Source organism: Rattus rattus, chromosome 4, assembly GCF_011064425.1.
Source record: "Rattus rattus isolate New Zealand chromosome 4, Rrattus_CSIRO_v1, whole genome shotgun sequence".
Classification (NCBI taxonomy): Eukaryota; Metazoa; Chordata; class Mammalia; order Rodentia; family Muridae; genus Rattus; species Rattus rattus.
In genome coordinates, this window is record NC_046157.1 from 155,498,728 (window position 1) to 155,521,596 (window position 22,869).

Consider the following 22,869-nt stretch of genomic DNA (forward strand, 5'->3'; position numbering starts at 1 on the left):
GCAGGCCACGGAGTCAGAGACCGGCGCTGCTCCTGCTGTTAGCGGTCCCATGTGAGGACTAAGGGGTACAGCTGTTACATATGTTAGCACAGAGATTTCTATCGAGCATTTTATTAAATAGATAAAACTTTATAGTATCTGCACTCATGTAGAAGTCATAGGCGGCTAATCAACTAACATACTTGGTGCGCTCTACGGGGCCTGCTGGCAGACGCTGTAATTCAGTTGTGGAATTAACAAAGAATTTTCAGTCTCATCTTTATTCTGGAAGTCAAGGCCAGTGCTCTGGCACTGGATAAACTCGAGAGGAAATGTCTGGAAGGAACATGGCAAGTTAAGACTGAGGATAAGACCAGACAGTCACATGGCTGTCCTTTGGCACAGAGTCTTATGTGGAACAGAGAGGGGAAGTCCCCAATGCCTGAATCCTTACTGAGCGCACAGCCGTCTGCGGCAGCCTTCGACTGATCCCTTTTCCTCAATGCAAACCACCACGAGGCGGATCTTTTCTCCTTTTATTCTTTGAGATCGTAACATAACTATATCATCTCTCGCCTCACTTTCCTCCCTCCAAACCTTCCCATAGACCTTTCCTTGCTCTCTTACAAATTCACGGCCTCTTTGTTAATTAATTGCTACAGGACCCCAAGACATGCTTTCCTCTTCAAGCGAGGTAACTAGGAAGTGTTTGGCAATTGACCCAGAACTCTAAATAGAACCGGAACTGATAACCAACCACAGGACATACATGTGGCCATGAGATTCTAAATCTTTTATTCCACTGTGAATGTTTCTCTTGCATTCTGAGGCCATTAAAAGAATGATTCTCTCCGGGCGAATTATTTAATATTCGAACATGCTAAAACATAACTTTGGCAGCGCTCTGGTTCCAAGGGAGAGAAAGTATTACTGAGAGCTTCCTGCTCTTAACTTGCTTGAGGTTCAGGAGGAGGCCCCTGAGGAGCACTTTGCTGTTGAAAAAGAGAAAATCACAAAAATGTTGCATGAGCAATAACTGTCACCTGTGTTGGTTTAATGATGGCCTCTAGCCACAGGGCTTTTGAAGGTCTTAACTTCTGACTAATAATTGTGGGTTGTATCATTAATGGGGTCATGATGTCTCAAGAATAGGTTCAAAATGAGTATAAAGGAAACTATGGCCTCCGCATCCTTTAGTCCAATAATCTTATGTTCATTGACTGAAACATTCTTGAAAACTTTAAATTGTATTTGAGGGGAAATGCCCAAAGTGAAAAGTCTTTATATCTTGCATGCAAGGTCACCCCTGGAGGTGGGGGGCCCATGCCAGGCCCTCTCCATCACCGCACAGGCCCCTGACGAGCTGCCAGAGAGCTGCCCTTACTGTGGTGTTGAGTTCACCCAGTCGGGTGGAGAATCCACTAGTTGGCAGACTGTCACGTACTCCAAAGTCCCAGCCAGCATGATCACACACACACACGTAGGCAGGACACGCCCTGGCTGTTTGATGGATTCTGGAGTAGTTCTGATACTCCAGGCGGGAAGAGACAGCTGTAGGCCCAGCTGTGGAGACACAGCCACAAGCAGACAACAGTAGGGCGGACACATAAAGAGAGGCTACAGTGGGCTCATGTGAAACGGCTGTCCGTTGAGTTGGCTCCCAGAAAGCCTCTCCACACCTTCTAGTCAGCAAGCCAACTGGGACTGCTTTCATAACAGAGCAGCAGTGTCCATCTCTGAGTATAAGGATGGCCAAGAGTTCGCCACGCCAACCCTAGTCTCTGCCTGCAGCGCGCAGAGATGTAATGAAGTAAAGTTAATTAGATGTTGGGGAACAACTTGGTTAAAAGAGCAGAGACAAATATATTTCTATGAAAACAGTATAGGAAGCTGTAATGAAAATAAAATTGAAGGGCGAGAAGAATGGCCCCATCCTAGAACTCAAGACCCTGGTACCATCCCCACACTGCAACACCACAATAGTCATCATTAATATTGTTTGTATAATATTATTTAGGTAATAATTTCGTTGTTGAAAGAAAGTTGCTTTTTCCAAGAGACGTGTTTGAGACAGCTTTTTAAAAGTTAGAAAAGAACACATCAATGGAGATTAAATCGTAGGGCTGAGGAGATGTCTCAGTAGTTCAGAGCACTTTCTGTTCTCCCAGGGGACCCAAGTTCATCTCCTAGCACTCATGTTGGGGCCTCACAGCCACCAGTAACCCCAGCTTTGGGGAGTAGTTTTTGGCCTCTGAAGGTACCAGCACATGTATAGCATGAATACACATGCACAAACATATAGAAATAGCTTTACCAGCACATGTATAGCATGCATACACACGAACAAACATATAGAAATAGCTTTTTTGTAAGTGATGAGATCTCTACTATAAGATCGAAGATTTCCTAGATATTAAACAGCTTTTAACTTTCTACCATCATTAAGAACCTTTAATAGAGGCTGGAGAGATGGCTCAGTGGTTAAGAGCACTGGCTGCTCTTCCAGAGGTGCTGAGTTCAATTCCCAGCAACCACATGGTGGCTCACAACCATGTGTAATGGGATCTGATGCCCTCTTCTGGCCTGCAGGTGTACATGCAGATGGAACACTCCTATACATAAAATAAATAATACTAAAAAAAAAAATGAACCTTAAATACAGCGACGATCTTCTAATAAGCAAGCATACTAAAATGACATTCATTTTGGTTTCTTACTTTTAATATTGCAATTAGATAAAAATATGTGCTCATTTTGAGGTGGTGTGTCAGCCTGAATTCAGTCTGTTTTTCAGTGATTTGGGGGGGAAGTGTGTGTGTCTGTGTGTATGTCTGTGTGTGTGTGTGTGTTTGTCTGTGTGTGTGTGTGTTGTGTGTGTGTTTGTCTGTGTCTGTGTGTGTGTATGTGTGTGTGTGTGTGTGGTGTCTGTGTACAGGTAAAGAAAGAAAGAGGGAGAGAGCAACAGAGCCAGAGGAAAATGAAGTGTATGTGGAAACTATATCAACAGCTAGTAAACTTAAATGAGACAATGTAAGACAGTTTATTGTAATGCCTTTCAACTCTCGCGTGGACTTTAAATGCTGCAAATAATTCAGTTTGTGTCAGTCTCAGCATGTTACAGTCTCAGAAGGCTCTGTCTTCGCCTTAATCATAATTGCCCATAAGCCACACAGACGTGGATCCCTTGGTCACAGCAGAACCGTAAGCTTCCATCCGGTCAGCCCAGCATTTGTTCAGGGTATATGGCACAATTAGGACATGGCCATGAAGGACGCTGGACAGTTCCTTCTCCCCTGGAACATACAGCCATCAGGAAAATGTACGTTGAACATGAAACTACAGAAGTTCCGTGAGAGGAGATGTGGCCTAGACTAAAGGAGTTCAAGGTGGATGCAGTGTTCAAGCTACAGTCTGGGAACTCAGGTTCCCAGAGTGGAGACTGAATGACTCTTACTCAAAACAAATAGATAACTGAGAATGGGGTCCCCAAGGAGGAGTGAGAGAAAGGACTGAAGGAGCTGAAGGGGCTGTAACCCCATAAGATGAACAACAATGCCAACCAACCAGAGCTCCCAAGGACGAACCCACCATCCAAAGAGTACACATGGGCAGACCCATGGCTCCAGCTGCATATGTAGCAGAGGATGGCCTTCTTGGGCACCAATGGGAGGAGAAGTTCTTGGTCCTGCCAAGGCTGGACCCCTCCCTCCCCCAGTGTAGGGGAATGTCAGGGCAGGGAGACAAGAAGTGGGGGTGGTTGGAGAGGGGAACACCCTTATAGAAGAAGGGGGAGGGAAATGGGATAGGGGGCTTATGGACAGGAAAGCAGGAAAGGGAATAGCATTTGAAATGTAAATAAAAAATATCCAAGAAAAAAAGTTCAAGTTTAAAAAAACAAATAAATGAAGATAGAAGGATGGATGGAAGGACTCATGGATGGATAGATAGATAGATAGATGATATAGAATAAACAAAATAAAATTGAATTAAGCCTGCCTTGTGGCCCCATTTAATATTCTTAGGTTTAGAGGATAACCATGTCCCCCACTCCCTTTCCCTAAATGAGATGTTCAGGATCCAGTCATCTATGGCTTGAGAGAGGCAGAACTTCATGCTATCGATTGAGGACAGGGGCTAGGGCTGTCATGCATACTCTAATTGAAGACAGTGGCTTGGAAACCCCATGTATACGATGTCAAGTTCATGCAGAGACAGAGTTCTCAGCCGTGAGAAAGAAATCACTAGCAGCAAAGGGGTCTTGATGAAAGGGATTCCCGAGCGCTAGTCCAAACGTTTCTGACTCAGTTGCGGGACGGAGATGAGAATCTGCCCTCCTGACAGTTTGTCAGATGACACGGACGTTCAGGGAGCCCATTGCTAAGAAGAGTGCAGTTAATTACTTGACTGATAGGAGTATGGACTGTTGAGACAACTAGGATGGGTCCTTACCACTACAGACACCTGTGACCTGGAGACTGGGTGCCTCAGCCAGTACTTCCGGTTCACGGGATCACAATGCATGAAGGGAGTGAGGGCGGGAAAACCATCGCGCACCCTCTTCCATGGATGGCAGAAAAGTCTCCTGTCCTCACCCAAGGAAATGCATTCAGTTAATTAGATTTTTGAGACTCTTTTCCTCTCAGCTGCACAAATAGAATTTCGTTTTCTTTCGAAGTTCCCTTCCGGTTTCCTCAATTTCTTAGGTCATCAATTATCAATTGATATTGTCAATTATCGATTATATTTTTTTCTATAGAAGCAAACTAATTGGCAGTTAGTATTGACTAAAGGAAACAATGAAGGAAAAGATTCATGTGTGACTGTAGACTATATCAGGTATATAAAAGTACATATTAAAGCGACTACTTATGACTGTTTTTCTTCTTCTTTTCCTGTAGGCGGGTAATATTTTTTAGAGTTGATTTGTATGTGCCAAAGGGTCATAGACTAAATAGAATAGAAGCTCCCTCACTCAAGACAGGGTTTCTCTGTGTAGCCTTGGCTCTGGTGGAACTCACTCTGTAGACCAGGCTGGCCTTAAACTCAGAGATCTGCCTGCCTCTGCCTCCAGAGTACTGGGATTAAAAGTGTGCCCTGTCTCTGCCAGACATCTGGACATTAATATTCTTATACCAGTCTTGAATGCTAGTTCAGGGAAGCAAAGCTTTGAACCACATGGAGAAAATGGTATGCATTCAGTCATAACATAGGAGAGGTGGTGCACGCAGGAGAGCCAGGATTAAATATGCATTGAAGCCAAATCTGTCTGTCTCTCTGTCTGTCTGTCTCTCTGTCTGTCTCTGTCTGTCTCTCTCTCTCTCTCTCTCTCTCTCTCTCTCTCTCTCACACACACACACACACACACACACACACACACACACGTTCTAATGAACCTAAAAATATACCAATGTTAGGCCAACCACTTCCCACCTACATCAATGGCAGTTTCCTATAGTTCAACGTTTTATTATCATAGAAAAGGGAGGAGGGTTGACCAACTTCACCCTTTCCACAAGTAAACCGCCTAACTTCCTAGGTCTTAGTTGAAAAGAAAAAAAAAAAAAGACACTTCTATGTCATTTGACATTTCTTCTATGATTTTTTTTCCCTATTCGCTTTTATTAAAGTATTGCCACAATGTCATGCGGATCATGGTTCGGGTGTCCAAGGGTCAAAGATCAGAAGAGTTTGCTATCCATCAACTGTCCTCTTTTGCTCTTCCCAGGGCTGTGTCTGCGAAGGCAAAGGAAAATGCCTCTGTGGGGGAACCAAAGGGGAGAAGGTAAGACAAGAATTTCCCGCTGCCTCTTCACAGATGCCTGAGTCTGCCACACTTTGCCCTTCTGTGGTGGAGATCATCATCCAGTCCCCTAAATCCACCTTTAAAGTAATTGTATATAAACATTAACCTTAAACAATGTTGAAAGCCTTCTAGGAAAGCTCAGCGCCCCCGGCTACCTTGGGTAAATACTGGCAGCCAGACTGTAACTCTCTTGGCTGAATAAGTAGCGAGTTGGCAGCAAAAGAACATTTTTATGAAGCCTCCCTAGCATACGCTATATTTATAATGTTACTAAACATGAGAGAAGAAATTAAAACAACTTAATTCTCTCGCTTCGATGTAAACATTGAAACCCGCAGACTCTGGGCTACAGCACTGGAACAAGACCGCCCCCTGGTGGCGAAATCGGCAGCAGCCCTCTAGTTAAAAATTCAAAGCTCCGTTGAAGAATGCAAGGAAAACGAAGGCTGCGAAATCTCATCAGTTTGCTCCATTAACTCGCAATTTATGGTAATTAAGACAGGGGCAGAGCTAAAGTATCTTCGTTTGTTTACCAACCTCTTTTGTCTCGGAGATATTAATTAATGGCTCAACGATATTGAAAAATAACTATTAAAAATGCTTCAAAGAAAGCACCTTTTGAGCTGTCTAAATATTTATACATGCCTATATGATAATTACAATGTTAATTTTATCTGCAGACAGTATATGTATAATTCACTTGCATTAGGATTCCCCCATCCCCACCTAAGCTATGAATGAATGTAGCATGTTCATATTTACTCTTGAATGTCCTGTATTCAGGCATATGTTGGGTTCCAGTTGTATGCATGATGCGATTTTAAAATGTGAGAGTAACTGGGTGGTAAGAAGTCTCTGGTAAATCTTTTCTTTTCTGTTTATTGGCTGTGCTTGACCGTACACAAGTGTAAAACAGCAGACTTTTGATCTTTTCTGTTGGTTTATTATTTATTATCTATTTATTTAGTTACTGTGTTTGCCAATTGTTACAAACTTGATCGAACTAACTAGTAGCCTTGACTGTTGGAGACTATTTGCAGCGTTCTGGTTCCTGGGAAGGTTTTTGTTGGTGAAACTCTATTTTACTCACTCTACCAGACGCTTCCCCATAGCGTCATCCAGCCCTACCTACGAGATCATTTAGCTCACACTTTGTGCTGTGCTGCTCTTGATGCCTCTCCTGAAACTCCATGAAAACAACCGGCTGAGGGACTCGTTCCTTTTCATCAAAAATGCTTTTGAGTTCACACCTCCATGGTATTCTGTTTTCCTTTCATCCTTACTAACAAGTCAAAACACACCCTTTCTCCTCGTCTTCATCGTCTCCACCTCTTAATAAACACATTCCACTAATCTTGACTTTCTATCGAGACTGTCCTTTCAATTCTTGGTCCCTTTCCCTCTAACCTCTGTCCTGGGTAGGTCTACTGTCTGGGGAAAGTCTCTAAAGGACATGGGCATCACTCTGAAGCCTATGGACATACATTAGTAGACGCTGGCTACCCTCGGAGCTGCAATGCTAACTCGAGACCCCTTGATGCAAGAGAAGAGCATCATTGCGAAGAGAAGGCTGCTCTCTGGCAGCACGTGTTGCTGGATAACTGCTGCTTGCTTCTTGATTTCTTTTCGTTTTAACAGGGGGAGATCGGCTTTCCTGGGCCCCCTGGATTTCCTGGCCAAAAAGGATTTCCAGGTCCTGAAGGCTTGCCTGGACCACAGGGACCCAAGGTATGTCAGCCTGCAAGCTTGGTAAATCCTCTGCCCACCCAACCCCTCTCCACGTTCACCCTATGGGCCACTGAGACTGTATAGAGATTCCCCACCTGGCGACTATAAAACAAGTTCTTGGTTTCCTCTCTTACCGAGCTTTCACCCAGCTCATCCACCCAGGCCATGTGTAGTTTCTGCCCATAAATGTAACCAAGCTTCTTTTACATGGGGGGAGGAGTACTTTCACCTGTGCCTGACCACTGGGATTCCATTAGTTCGGGAGCATCTCCTTTCTAAAGGATCTTGGAATTAATGCTTTCGGTGTTGGCTTTTCTATCTCAGGGCAGAAACATAAAAGTTTTGCTATGCTGGCACACAAATTTGTCTAGATCTTTGCAGGTCCCCTAACGACAGGATTTTCATCCTCTCCTTGTCTTTTCTTTAGGTCAGGTTCTTGGAGGAGTAGGTAGTGTGGTACCTGTGGGTCTCCTGCTCTTCCTCCCTTAGCCAAAGCCACTTTGCATTTGGATTCTTCCCTGAAAACATTCCTGCAAACTTCACCAGTGACCTCCAAATGACCACTGTGGAGGGTACTTTTGGATCCTGACCTAGCATGAACCTCTGCTTTACTTCCCATCTGGAAACATCTGTCTGCCTTTGTTTTTGGACGTCCCCTATCCCTGACTCTATTCCTGTCTCCCCATCACCCGTTCCTTTGTGGGGTCTGGTGAGCATTGAGCTCCTAAGGTTTGAAGCAGGGGCTGCCAGCTTATCATGCAGCTTCATCCTAAAGGCTGTGGTGATACTCAAAGGCCCTTGCTTCAATAAATACCCAAGAGGATCTACCAAATAACCGTGAACCACTAGATCTGCCTATTATTCCTTCCCTGGGGACATCAGCTAGCCACACACCTGGGCTGTCAGGCATACAAACTCATTCCCCTGACTACTGGCCTCCAACAAGCTGTGAGCTATAAGCTATGAGTGATAATTATAAGTGATCTCTGTGGAGTCTTTTAAAATCCCATACTGTATTGACATACACTAGAACACTTAAACGGTGCATTTTCCCTCTGCCAAGCACTGCCCCAGTTACTCCTCCCTGTTCTGCATTTTCTCTTCACTTTGACCCGGTGATGCCCATACACAGAACTCCAGGGGACCTCTCTGTGATTACCACTTTATTGTAGAGGATGCACCTGAAGAGACAGACAAGAACACAAGATTCATGAAGGTCCTAGTGCAGGCACCTCCATTCCCCGGAAGTGAAGTATCTCACTCTCTGGACACACAGATGCCCTTCAGCCCAAATGAACCTTAGGCTGGGGATTCTTACAGAGGCTTCCTCTAGGAGTCAGGAGCCACCCCTAAACCAGACTCTAGCACCTTTGCTCCTTAGACAATGGGTTGAAGCTAGAGTTTCCAAGCTTCTACTCATGGCTTGACCTTTCTTGTGCTCATCCTCCCGCCCCCAGCCAAGAGTCTATCAAAAATCCCTTCATCAAGACGTGTCTCTTGATGTGATGATGAATCCCGAGGGATTTGGGGACTGTGTAGGCGTCAACCATTAGGACTTGGTGCCCCGATCTCTCTGGAAGGATGAAGGAGCTTAGGAGGAATCAAGGAAGCTCTGAAGACAGAACCGAGAAGCCGTTACTACACCGAGGGAGCTGAACCTGCACATGGGGTTTGCAAAGCAAGTCTGGTTCCCAAGCACTCTCCATCTCTGTCTATCTCGCCCACGGCATCACCCTCTCTCTCTTTCTCTCCTTCTGGTGCCAACTTTGAAACAGCGAGGATGGGGAGATGGCTCAGAAGGTAAAGTGTGCTTGCTAAACGAGCAGGAGGACCTGAGCTCAGATCCCCAGCAAAAGCCAGGCATAGCATTGCACCTCTGTAACCCCGGGGATGGGAGCAGAGAGACACACAAGTCCTGGAGCTCCTGGCCAGCCAGCCTGCGTCAATAAACTTTCAATTCGGTCAGAGATTCTGTCCAAAAACACAAGGTGGAGAGGGATAGAGGAAGACACCCCTCCCGCTGCCAAATCTGACTTCCACATGTGCACATACATACATACGTACATACATACATACATACATACACACACACACACACACACACACACAAGCATGCATGTATGCATGCATACACATGCACGCTTTTAAAACACAGAGTATGGGCTGAGACTGAATTTTCTACTATTTCCAGTGATTGGGCTTGGATTTCCCTGTAAAGGATTTCGGACATGGGGAACCTGCAGGTGGATTATCTGGGAACTTGTTTTTTACAAAGTGTTTCTATGTAGTCAGACCAGGCTGGCCTGGAACTCACAGAGATCCACCTGCCTCTGCCTCCCAAGTACTGGGACTAAGGTGTGTACCACCAAGGCCCAGCAAGAACTCTCTTGTTTTATTCTCCATACTTTGCTCGCTTGCCTTCAACACGTCTTTAGGAACGCTGGTTGCAATTACAATTGTCCTCACCGTGGTGCTTCCCGTGGATCGCACGGTGTGCAAACATTCCACAGAGTCAACGCAGAAAACACCTGCTATGTCACGATATCTTATTTTCAGGCATAGCTGAAAATACTCCAAAGGAGTGGCTGGCCAACGGCAAAACTCAGAGACCATTAAAAACTTGACAAAACATTTTCAGATTTATAAGCTTCCGTTCTACGTGACATTTTCTGCATGAGAAGATTTACAGCAGGGGGGAGTAAATCCTGAAAACCTGTCTACTTTTCTGCCCTCTACATAACACAAAACAGCTCCCATGGAGGGGGGGGCTGGAGTGGGAGAAGAGACAGCCTTGAATATGGCCTTGCACCCAGGAATTCCACCTCAGAAAGGAATGGCTCACTTTGGCCTTGATGGTCCAATCTCAGAAGTCTCTGTAACAGCCTTTCCAAAAGAAAAGAACAAAGAAAAAAGAAGAAGAAAAAAAACCCTGAAACTGTGGAATGATGAAAATAGCTTTTGAACTATGGTGCTTTCACAGCAAGGAGCTTAGTTAAAATATTCTCCATTTAAGGTTATTCTCTATAAAAAAAAAAAAATGGGGCCTCAGACCAAGATTCATTGTGTGCTGGAAGCGAGATTGTCTCTGGTGCAGCAGCCCTCACTCTGTTGTTTATTTACCGGAATGCGTCTGGCACATTGTGTTAGGAAGTGCTTCTTCGGCACAGAATCTCCAGTCTCCTTTGCTATTGTAACTCTGGCGTTCTTCCTTATCAGACCTCAGCAGCTGCTTGGCTAACATGGGTCTTTTACAGGCCCACAGTACTTTTCCCACGCAGAAGAACCCTGGCAGAATCCTGTTGAATCATTGATTGTGAATCAATATGCCTGGGAGGAGGATACGGGGTGGGCTGTTTGAGACCGTCTTCCTTGCAGCAAGCCCCCAGGTTGACACTAAGTCTCTGCTCAGTGGTAGAGCAATCCCACTCGGTAATCCCACTCGGAGTAGCAAAGGTTTTCATGCAGATTTATCTGTCCCTTCCTATTGTCTCTTGATTAGAAGCAGCAAGTGATCAAATCTTATTAACCACAAAACAATCACAAGAGCAAAACTGTTCACACGGAGAGAAGACTGGGTCCAAAGGGTTTTTACGGGACTGATTCTTTCTCTTTCCACTTGGATCTAGGGCTCCCCAGGACTTCCAGGACTCACTGGCCCCAAAGGCATCAGGGTTAGTAGTTCAACCCATCCATTCCGATTGCTGGCTGAACGTTCTTCTTCTAACGGTAAACATTATTCCAATGTCAGGGAAGAGTGAGCGCATCGTGTTCAGCTCCGTAGATAGAGTTTGAGAACAGCAAAGCTAACCCACTGGGTCACGGTCACAATAATGGCCACTACCTTAGAGACAGGTGTGAACTGATGGGGGAAGGGTGCAGAGAACTGTGAGGAGAAGAGGGTGCTGTTCCTGATCGATGTGGGAGAACTTAGGAAGTGAGGTAAGTATGCCAGCCATGATGGTAGCATCCCAACCCTCTAGTGACAAGGCAGGAGGATTGAGAGTTAGGGACAGCATGACTCCAAGGAAGGAAGGAAAGAAGGAAGGAAGGAAGGAAGGAAGGAAGGAAGAAGGAAGGACATATATAATATATAGAGAGATATAGATATAGATATTTGTCCCCATGCTTTTTACAGAAGACATAAACATTTTACTACATGCAAAATATACAGTAAAAATGAATTTCAGCCAGGTGTGGTGACTCACACCTACAACCTCAGCACTCAAGAGGCTGAGGCAGGAGGATTGCTATAAGCTTAAAGTTGGACTGCCTAGTGATAGTCCCAGACTAGCCCTGGTTATATAGAGTAAGACCTTTTCTGAAAGAACAAATAATAAAGAATCCCCCACAACCAAAGAAACCCCCTTTCAAAAAGTTTTATAAAGTAAAACTTTCCACAGGAGAAAGTGCTTGAGGTGTTAGTCTGATTGATTACCTGAGTGCAATTTGAGGGAGGAACCGGATAGATAGATAGATAGATAGATAGATAGATAGATAGATAGATAGATAGACAGACAGACTGACAGATACCACACATATGTGCACACACACAGACACACATAGTGACAAACACACAGACATACACACTCACCAATTCTAGAAATAGAAGGTAGGGGCATAAAAGCCATACACTCCAAGCCAGCCTGAGATATGTACATAGTGCGTTCGAGACCAGCCTAGGCACATACAGAGCAAGGCTGACTGTCATGAAACAAAACAAAAATTTTTTAAAGTTTTGTAAAGATAAGATGTACAAGATTTGTCTAGCCATTTTGTTTCTTTTCCTAATCATTTTTCTATACTGAGTCCATACTTGGAAACAAATGATTACTGACATAGCAAATCATTTTATATTTATAGGATGAACATTTTAATTGTTTTCTCTTTCTACCCCCTTCATATTTTGCATACATTTAGGGAATAACTGGATTACCAGGGTTTGCAGGTCCTCCTGGACTTCCAGTAAGTGATGAGAAATGTGTGCGTGTGTGTCTCTGTGTACCTGTGTGTGTGTAAGTGGGTCTGTGTATGTCTCTGTCTGTGTGTCTCTGTGTGTGCATGTCTATGTATGCATGTGTGTATATGTGTCTGTCTGTATGTAGTATTATGTATGTGTAATTGTGAATGTATATGTGTATGTATGCATGTATGTGTATGTGAGTATAATGTATATGCATTTGTGTGTGTTTGTATGTGTGTAATGTGTGTGTATGTGTAATATATGTGTGTATGTAAACATTTGTATGTATATATATGTATGTGTGTGATGTGTGTGTATAATGTGTGTGTATAATGTGTGTGTGTGTGTATTCTCACTCATATGCTCATTTAATAAAGACATTAAAATAGTCACCCAAGGAAACAGTCTTGACACACTCTTTACAAGAAGAAGCTACACTGGTCATGGCAGAGTGTGGCTTTGTGTGATATCTGGGCAGAACTTGGTAGAAACAATAGTACAAAGAACAAGCCTGTTAGTGGCATAGAACAATAACATCCCTCACCCCTGTGTCTGCCTCTCCAGCCCTGCCCACCAATCCCTCACTCAGAAGAGCACGGCATGCAATTCTGTTTCCTGTTTTATCTAAACTATCCACATCTTAGCCAACAATCTGTATCTTAGCTAATATGTTTTATTTGCTATGATATTTAAGCTATATCTAAAAGTCTACGACTTAAACTTGTTGTGCGAGCATTTCTAGCCTACAGCTGTTTCAAATCAGGCACCATTTCCCTTGATCCTGACGTTTTTGCTGGATCCTGGATCTTGTGATGCTACCTCTGTCTTTGTCAGTGACTCTTCCTCTTTTTCTAGGGCATCCCAGGCCACCCCGGGCCTCCTGGGCTGGCTGGTTTACCAGGATGCAATGGCTCTAAGGTACGTCCTGCCTGCCCGGAGGATTAGTGAGAGTCTTGCTGAAAGAACAAGTCAAGTTGGAGCTGCACTGAGATGGAAGATGACTTTCCCGAAACATTCTTTTAGTCAGGACCCACAGCATGATTTTGAGTAGAAATTACTTCCTTTCCCCTTCCATACAGTTTTAGGCGAGTTTCCCAACAGTTCCCACAGATTCTCAACTGCTTCCATCAGGGGTTGTAAATATCAAAATCAGAGACTAAAGCTTTGAGTACAAAGTTAGTGTCTAGAAAGGAAAATCTGAGATTGCAGGGCCCACTCGCTACTTTTTTGTCCTAACTGAGCCCTCCTTTCCCCTAGAACAGTGGGCACGAGAGAACTAATTACCAAGAAGCAGCAATTAAAAAGTTCTTGGCACAATTAGGCGGCCATTTATGCACAATTTGAGAAGCGGTAGACCCCAATCTTATTCGCAATTAAGATAACGGGTTTCTGGCCCTCTGCCTTCTGATCAGTAGCCATGAGGAACTTGAACTGGTTTGCCTAGATTTGTCACTGCAGGGTTGGGGGAAGAGAGAGGGATAGCTATGAACTATTCTAGCACAACTAAGAATTCTGACAAACTTTCCATGTCTTCTAGGGTGAACAAGGATTCCCAGGCATTCCTGGCACACCAGGCTATGCAGGGCTCCCAGTAAGTTTGCCTCTCTAACTCCATTTCACAGACAGAAATTATGAATGAAAGCTGTCCATTCTATGTTCTATGAACAATATCTCTCAGGAGACTGAAAAGAAAAAAGAAACAAACAAACAAACAAACAAAGGGGGAGAGGAAAAATGAATTATAAGGTCAGTTTAGAAATTAAGACTTTGTTTTACTTTTGACATATTCACGTAAAGATGTATATTAGGCATACCGACTGGAAGTGAGGATATGAGGTCAAGAATCCAACAGTTCAGAGTGAGAGCAAAGAAAACAGGGATTTAAATGTCAGACTTTATTCAAGCATGTAACTTCTAAGTCAAGGCGAATGAACAGAGAAAGGAGAGAAGGCCCTAACAGCAGAGAGAAACCAGTAAGAGTATGGAAGCCCTGAGGGAGATTTACTTCAAGGAAAAATGGGACAGCCCGATGCTGCCAAAAAGTCTAATAATACAAGGAATGGGGTCTTGTTTTTAGCAACATGAAGAGGTTGCTGACCTTGGAAAGCAATGTTTCCATGGTAGGAAGGAACAGGGAGGCATATCTGGAACTGAGAAATAAGTGGGAGAACAGGATGCAAATTTGCAGGCAGGATGAGAGAGAGGCTGGCTGTGTTGGATGAAGGCGGATGATGGAATGTTAGAAGAGATTTGCAAGAATATTATGGGGCCAGGAAGCAAAAGGACACTGTAGAGACAAGGTGAAGTGTATGGATTTGTTCAGCTTCCAGTGGTTAATATGTTGCCTCTTTCCTAGGGTCCTGATGGCTTAAAAGGACAAAAGGTGAGTTCTTTGTCAACTACTGTGATGGGTGTTCTCTAACCATACATATAAAAAAGGACTCCAATTAATTAATCAAATATAAACATTACAAACAGACATCATAAACCAGGTCTTGGTATTAATAATTCAGATGCCATAGAAATTAAAACAGCACTTTCTCCTCTGGCTGTTGTCATAGATGGGTCTGTGGGTCAATTACGTCATCTTTTAAGGAAGGAGGATCTAGCGGAAGGAAGCTGATCTCATGTTCCAGACTCCATGTTCTTAGGTCAAGAATTGTTACCAGTTCAGGTGTCTTGGGAAATGATCTATTATTCCTAATTCTTCCCTCCCATCACAATAAATTGTTAGTTTTAAAAATTAGTACAAGAGAGAGGGGAGGGGCTTGTGAAGCCCCACCTCTAACTGAGGATCTGTAAGCTGAGGAAGGAGAGACATTTTCCTCAGTAGCAGTTCATGCTTCTAACACACACCACAGGGAAAAGAAGAGAAAGACATGAAAGTGTGGGAGACCTCGGATCTGTAGGGTGTGAGAGGGATGGGATAATGAGGAGTAAATATGAATTGTATATGCATTATTTATACAAGTACATAAATGTCATAAAGAAGCACATTGTGTATAATTTATACGTTTTAAAGTCTTTTTTTAATTCTTTGAAATGGAACAATTGCACATTTTTAAGACACTTCTCCAAGCGCATACCTCCCAAACCCTCTCATTTTTAAGGAAGTTTGACCTTCAATAATGTTTATGGGGGGTTTGGAAACTATAAAGTTAATTGGTATTGGTGACTGTCTCTGCTTTTAAGGGCGAGCCTGCTCAAGGAGAAGACGGGGAATTCAATGGAAAAGGTGACCCTGGGCCTCCGGGGGCTCCAGGCTTCCAGGTACAACACTCCCAGTAGGAGTGTTCAGTCATCTTCCTCTTCATCTTCATCCTCAAATTCTCTCTCCCTCTTCCTTTCTTCCCTTCCACCCTCTTTCCTGCCTGCCTGTTTTTCTTTTTGTCCTCTTCTCTCCCAATCCATACTCTCACCTCAGCTGTTCTAACATTACCGTGACCTCATTAGGAGAAGGAACATGTTGTTTTGCAGAAATGACATTGTGTTTGTCTTTTAATCCCTTCTTAAATCTCTGCCACTCAGCTCCCGAGCCTAAGAATCTTCAGAAAAAGAGTTCTACTTGCCCTGTATTCGCTGAAACCAAGGATGGGCGTACACCATGCATTGACTACCACTTAAAACTGGATGGTTAAAGAACACCCTGGTTTCAATATTTGCACATTATTTTTAAGAGCTCTGTTGAAGCATAGCTCCCTCCCCTTGAACACTGCATGGTTTGCTTCACTAGTTCATCTGTAGCTAGCCTGGAGGTATTCAATACCAGATCCAATGAGACACAGCTATTTGGGGGTCATGTGTCTTTCATGATTCAGAAGAGCCCTTAGATAGATATAGCCTATAATTGCTAAATTTCAGGCCAATTAGCCAGAAGTAACTTAACATAGTTCAGAATTAATGGTGGAAATCTCTGAGAAGAAGAGATTTGCCTCCGTGAATCAGTTTGAGTTGAAGCTGGGGATGTGCTCACATGGTGACTGGGGCTAACTGAGGGTGAACCGTGACTTCTGACTAAGAGCAGAACAGTCATAGGAATGTGGCTAGGGGCTGGAATAGGCTTCTGAGAGAGGCAATGGAAAGGGATGGCTCTTGATCCTTTGCTTAGGAATCAATCATTGCGGAAAGGAAAGGAGTGACCAGAAACATGGGTGTCTCCTGTGCACTCTATACTGGACAGTGGGTGGCCGAAGACATTGCAATGCATTTATGTAAGGAAGGTTTCTTAAATGCCAGTTGTATGGAGGGATTATTTCTAGGCTCTAGGGTCTAGATCAGCCAAAATACCAGTTCTGAAACTTCTTGTCCTCTCTACATTCTAATAAGAAGACAGAAGCAACATCAATCAATAACTAACTATACCATGTGTTACACGGTAGTAGTAATGAATGCTGATCAGAAAAAAGTCAGGGAAGTGGGGTAGAAATATCAACCAGGAAGACAACCTTTGGATAGATTGAGAAGGAGCCCAGGGTTCCAGTGGCACAGTCGGCTAGCTGGAGGCACTGGTCCATCAGAGAGGGCATCCTTCTGAGAAGGTCAGCCACAGAGATAGGAGGGGGGAAGAAGTAGGCCATATAGGTAGAAGGAAAACTAGGCAAGAGAGCTGCAGGTGGGGACAGCTCTAAAGGAGGAGAAGAAACACAACTGCCCAAATGCAGGGAGGGAGGGAAAGACAGGGAGGAGAAAGAGAAAAGAGAGAGGAAAGAAAAACCCTGGAAATTGAATTTCCCAAATCAGGAAGCATCCCTGGCCATGCCCATGTATGCAGTAGCCTCAGATGTTTCAGGCATTTGTATCCTACAGTAATGTGTTTGGAACTCACTGTAGTCGTTTGCAGTCACTTAGAGGGGAGGCAGTATGCTCTTGTGATTTCTTTAATACATCACTATGTCTGACTTTGGCATTAACTGGCAAGTGCATTAAACTCCCTCTTTTTCCTTTTTTCTAACTTCAAGGGTTTACCAGGACCCCCAGGTTTCCCAGGGCCTGCCGGCCCACCAGGGCCCCCAGGATTTTTTGTGAGTATGAAGTCAAGGCAGCTATGCGCATCGGTGATAGCCCATGTTTTAGAACATTCTCTGGCTGACTGAGATTCCTGCTGTAACTTTTATTTATGGCCTTTTCTAGGGTTTCCCAGGAGTGATGGGACCCAGAGGACCCAAAGTAAGTCTAACTTCCTAATTTGTAACAGTCAGAGCGCCCTAGCCAGTCCAAAAGCCTAGCTTACTTCTTTGAGTGGACCACTGTGGGTACCTTCCAGGGGAAACAGGAGTACCTGCAGGAAAGGGGTCAGGGCCAGCAGTAACTTAATCCATGACTCAGAACAACAGAAGAAAGCAGGAGTTTCTAACATATTGGTTTCCAATTCTGGTAACCCTGCCTCATCACATCAATTCTTGCAGTGGGCTGCTTTCCAAAATCCACATGACCTATGTGGCTAGATAAAAGCTAAGTCCATTTGGCCTTCAATCTGGGTGCTTTGGGTGTTCTATTCAAAATTCAAGCTGTAGTTTCAGGATAAAAATATTGAGTGGAGCTGAGCCTCACCAAGGAACTATTACTAAGCACAGTGGTTCTAACTAATATTGCTGACCTAATGAACTGGACACTTCCCAGTGGGCTTTCACGATTACTACTTCATCGTTGGATGCACACGAGCAGTCTCTCTGTCTCTCTTCCTTGTATTCCACTTTTGGCTTTTCTGACGTTAATTTCAGAATCTTGACATTCAGTTATTCACCTCTATTATTTTTAGTGTGACAAATTAGAGCATCAGAAAGCGAAGTGACACAGGAAGTTAGGTAGCCAGGAGTTAAGGGCTCACCAGGAAGTAGCCAGCCAATGAGATCAAAACCAGACAGTAGCTTAATTGGGAAAATTCTCTCTGGGTGGCTTCCATTCCTCATCCCCAACTCTTGTGTCATCCGTTGTCCTCAGTGAGTCTTCTGTTTCCTGTATCTCGAAACCACCACGTTTAACAGAAACACATTGCTAGTGTGTAAAAATAGCAGCATAACTTCATAATTTCAAAACTAAGATGAAACTGCAAGTCTCCCTTACAAGGACTAGAATTTTAATGAGCTCCAGTTATTCATATTTATTTTTTAAACATAGTGGCTATATGTATAAAGGGGTGCAGTAAAGAAATGGCCAACAAGGCTGCTCCATTATTAGGGGGCATATTTATTCTGCATAACAGAGAAAATTTATCCAGAGGCGTCTGAAATAATCCAGAGTGGAGAAAAAGGACAGCAGGCTAGAGAGCTCTGGAGAGATTAGTGGATACAGTAAGATAGCAAGAGACAGATGGAAGGGTCTGAGGGAGGGAAGGAGGGAGGGAGGGAAAGAGGGAGGGAGGGAGGGAGGGAGGGAGGGAGGGAGGGAGGAAAGGGGGGACACAAAAAAATCAGTAAGTCTATAGCTCCGTGATTGTGGTTGTGCCTTTGTTTCTGGGAAAGACATCTTGCTGATCCTTTCTTTCTTTTACAAGGGAGGGAGGTGAGAGGAGGGAGGGAGGAGGGAGGGATAGAGGGAGAAGGGAGGGACACAGGACACTTTGTCTTTATAGAAAGAACAGGCATTTGGGAGGAGGGAAGTCTGGGGAGGTGAGACGGGCCAGAGCTATTGTAGGACTTTGAAATAGCAAGTACTTATGAGAAGGGACTGAGGAAGCCTGAGGCATGGCTGATATGAAACCAGGGCTGCATGTCAATGGAGCCACATGTCCCTGCTGGGGAAGTGACTCCTTTGGGGGACATTCTCGGCTACCTGAGGGATGCTGGCTTCTGTAGTCCAGCTTGAACTCATTTTTAGACGTAGGGACTTCCTGAGACCTAACAATGGCATCTCATGTTTTCTAACAGGGTCGCATGGGCGATAGCACGATAGGACAAGAAGGAGAAAAGGTATGTGCTAGTGGGCCAGAAGGTGCGAGCCCCCCAGTGCATTTTCTCCAGTCCATTCACTGGCCATGTTGAACTGAGTGCTCTCATTTGCTGGTTTGCTGTGTGTGAGGCAGAAGAGAAAACAGACCTTTGAGGGGGAGGGGCTGATGTGCTGATGAGGCTGGGGCTGCTACTGGGGGACCTCTCATTCTCTACTGGACTTGTCTTTAGGGTATGAAAGGATTAACAGGACCTCCTGGGCTGCCAGGACCAGTGATCTTTACACTCATACACCCATACAGAAAATCGGTAAGTCTGTAGCTCTGCGATTGAGGCTGTCTATGCCTTTGTTTCTGGGAAGGACGTTTTGCTGATCCTTTCTTTTCTTTTACAAGCTCCATCATGAGCCTTCGTGATCCCTGTTTCCCACTCCTGGCTGGGAGAACGATTAAACCATGTAGATTGATTCCTCCCACTTCCTTCGGGGTGAAGGAAGGATAGAAAGCTTAAATGAGGAAGCCAAGACTGGTGGCTACAAGGCACAGGCCTGATGTCATTCACCACTCTTCTCTCCTGTTCCCTCTCATTGTCCCTTGCGTGGAATGTGTGGCTTTGACCCAATAGGATGGCAATGGCCAATCGACAGAGTGGAAGAGCACTGCAATCTAATGGGACCCTTGGCATGGCCATTGTAGCCTCAAGGACACGCAGTCTTTACCAAGACCACTACTCCATGTCATTTTTGACATGAACTGCATTTTGTTTCTATAGCAAGATACCTAAGAGGATCAGGATATGGAGTTGCTGAGCACTTGGGAACTGAATACACAGTACCACACACCAATTCAGCCATTAGCCTGCACTTGGAAAGTCTGGGAGGGGAAATAAAGAATTCAAATAGTATCAAATTAACAGAGAATTATACTTAATTGCTTCAGATGATAATTTAGCTGCAACATGATTTAAATATAAAATATGCTCTTTTAAAAGTATACCCCATGGGTTTTAATTATAACTAGTCTTTAACGATTTTTGTAGCATAATATACAAGCCATAATACTCTCTCGTTTATGATCAACTCGGTGGCTTTTCAATGTTCAGTGAGTTGGACAACCGTTAACTCTGAAAACCTTAGAATATTATCTTTATTCTAAGAAGAAGCCCTACAACCACCGTCCACCTGCACATAGTCTAAATGACCAAAACAAAACTCAGTGGAGTTCAGAGAAAGCACAGTGGAATATAATATGGAAAAAAAATCACATCGAAGACTGGGAAAATGGCCTGAGGAAAATAAGTGAATTCTTCAGAGACCATTAGCAAAAAGTAAATCAGTGAGATCTAAAGCATCATTGTCTAAAAAGAATTGATACCTTTTCATGTTTACAAAAATTTATATATTAAATATTTGACCTGGGAAAAATGAGCTGGAAAAACTAGGTTCCTCAAAAGAATACAGATACTGAGGGAGGTGGGAGGTGACCAACTAAATGGGACAGTGGCTCACAAAAGCCTGTGTCAATTCATCATGAGGGCGCCTGAACAGGAAGGTGTTATTCCAATCAAGGCAATTTTAATTTTTAGGCATGAATGTGTCTATACTAGAAATTTCTATAATAGAAAGCTGGTTCAGTAGGTAAATAAATATAATAATGTAATTTGATCCAAAGGACACTTTTTTTTTTTTTTTGCATTCTCAGCCCACACTTTATTGTTAAAAGCATGCACAGAGGTACAGAGATCCAACTCTCATAACAGTTCCTTTCCCAGGGGATCAAACTTCTTCCCTGCTCCCCCAAAATGCGTAGATTAAGAAGCCGCCTTTGGGGGTTGGGGATTTAGCTCAGTGTTAGAGCGCTTGCCTAGCAAGCGCAAGGCCCTGGGTTCGGTCCCCAGCTCTGAGAAAAAGAAAAGAAAAAAAAGAAAAAGAAAAAGAAAAAAAAAGAAGCTGCTTTTGGAGTGCTTCAAATACTCAGTGAAGTTCTTTCGACATCACCTTGTGCACCCTTGGCACCAATGGCAGAACAGAAAGTACACAGAAAAGCACCCAGTGCAACCCTGCGCTTGCAGGGCAGGAAACAGGCTACCAAGTAGATTATTTGAATATTCTTGACCTTCTTCATTACAGAGATGGGTGGACTTAAGGTTAATTCTCAGACTAATACTGTTGTTTAAGGGTTGATGACACATGAGAGAATACTTGTCTGATCTTTGGGATGGGACTGCTGGTGCCAGGGATCGGATCCAGGGCTCGGGTCCTCTCCAGAGTTACCTCACAAGCACAAAAAATCATTTTAATTAAGGACATAGCACAGCTTCCCCAAAGGTTACAAAATGTTTGAAAATCAAAACTAATCATAACTACACTCTGACCTTAAAGAGTGTAGAAGTCTGGGCTCTACGAAATACCATATGATGTTTGGTTTTCCTGTGCTGTTCATTTCAATTTACTCTAGTGGATGATTAGGGGCAGGGTTGAAGACACTGACCTTAGACCTTTATTGGTTGGCAGATGTAACAGTAACTGACAAGTATATTCCTATGGGGAAACACAAAGGATATTTCTTTTAAAGGTTACAACAGTATTACTGTGAGTTCATGCCTTAACCGTGAACCATGAGAACAAGAAAAACCACTGGGCTGTTGTCATGAGACCAGTGCTGGTTTTCAGGACTTGTTTTACTGGACAGAAGGTATTTCTAAGTGCGACTGGTCTCATCTTATTCCGTTGGTTTGTGATAATGACCTTGAACTGTATTTATGACAGGACTTCCAGGGACAGAAAGGCGATGAGGGAGAGAGGGGTGAACCTGGACCTCCTGGACCCTCGGTAGGTCTTTTCAGTCCTTTTGTCCCTATGACGCATAAAGCTTAGTTCATATTGTTAGGGATATTTTTATTCTTTGACAATTGTATACACTGATACATTTTTTCTCCATTATATCCACCCAGACTTCCCTCCCTACTCCTGCTGCTCTCTGACCATGCCCCTACCACCTTTATACCTCATTGTTTATCAATAACACACCCAGTTCAGTTAGATCAACCTTCAATATTTTGATGAGTGTTCAACCTTTAAATATTGATGTTCACTAAAACGCAAAGCCCAGGAATGTTCTAGAAGTATTTCGCGGCCATTTCTAGATGAAATCTCTGCACTGTTTTATACGTGTGACCTGCCAATACCAGCAGCTTTTGAATATCTATTTAAAGCTAATTCTTAGAATAAATTTGTCTTTTACATTATTCAGTTTTAAATATGGCCAGTAGAAGAAACAAATTATTTTAATCAGTTAAAAAAAAACAGTCATTTCTAAAGCATTTCATAACTCTAATCTACAGGGACCACCTGGAGACTCCTATGGATCAGAAAAGGGTGCTCCTGGAGAGCCTGGTCCTCGGGTAAGGTGTTAATTCAGGAGCATGTGCAATCCAGGAGAGGCAGAGCTTGGACTCTTTGGGTTACAGAGTAAGATGCTTCAACTAGCTGGGTTGCTTGTTTGTTTGTTTGT

General features: G+C 43.7%; 1 protein-coding gene across 1 annotated transcript in view; it reads left to right on the forward strand.

The window, feature by feature from the left end:
- Col4a3 (collagen type IV alpha 3 chain) overlaps nt 1-22,869 on the forward strand; it is a 127,903-nt gene that overhangs the window by 48,370 nt on the left and 56,664 nt on the right. The window contains exons 2-15 of the mRNA XM_032901461.1: nt 5,705-5,761; nt 7,421-7,510; nt 11,137-11,181; nt 12,428-12,472; nt 13,326-13,388; nt 14,008-14,061; nt 14,827-14,853; nt 15,663-15,740; nt 17,429-17,491; nt 17,601-17,636; nt 19,337-19,378; nt 19,589-19,666; nt 22,125-22,187; nt 22,700-22,759. Of these exons, the coding sequence (XP_032757352.1) occupies nt 5,705-5,761; nt 7,421-7,510; nt 11,137-11,181; nt 12,428-12,472; nt 13,326-13,388; nt 14,008-14,061; nt 14,827-14,853; nt 15,663-15,740; nt 17,429-17,491; nt 17,601-17,636; nt 19,337-19,378; nt 19,589-19,666; nt 22,125-22,187; nt 22,700-22,759 (801 nt within the window). The remainder of the gene's footprint in view (nt 1-5,704; nt 5,762-7,420; nt 7,511-11,136; nt 11,182-12,427; nt 12,473-13,325; nt 13,389-14,007; nt 14,062-14,826; nt 14,854-15,662; nt 15,741-17,428; nt 17,492-17,600; nt 17,637-19,336; nt 19,379-19,588; nt 19,667-22,124; nt 22,188-22,699; nt 22,760-22,869) is intronic.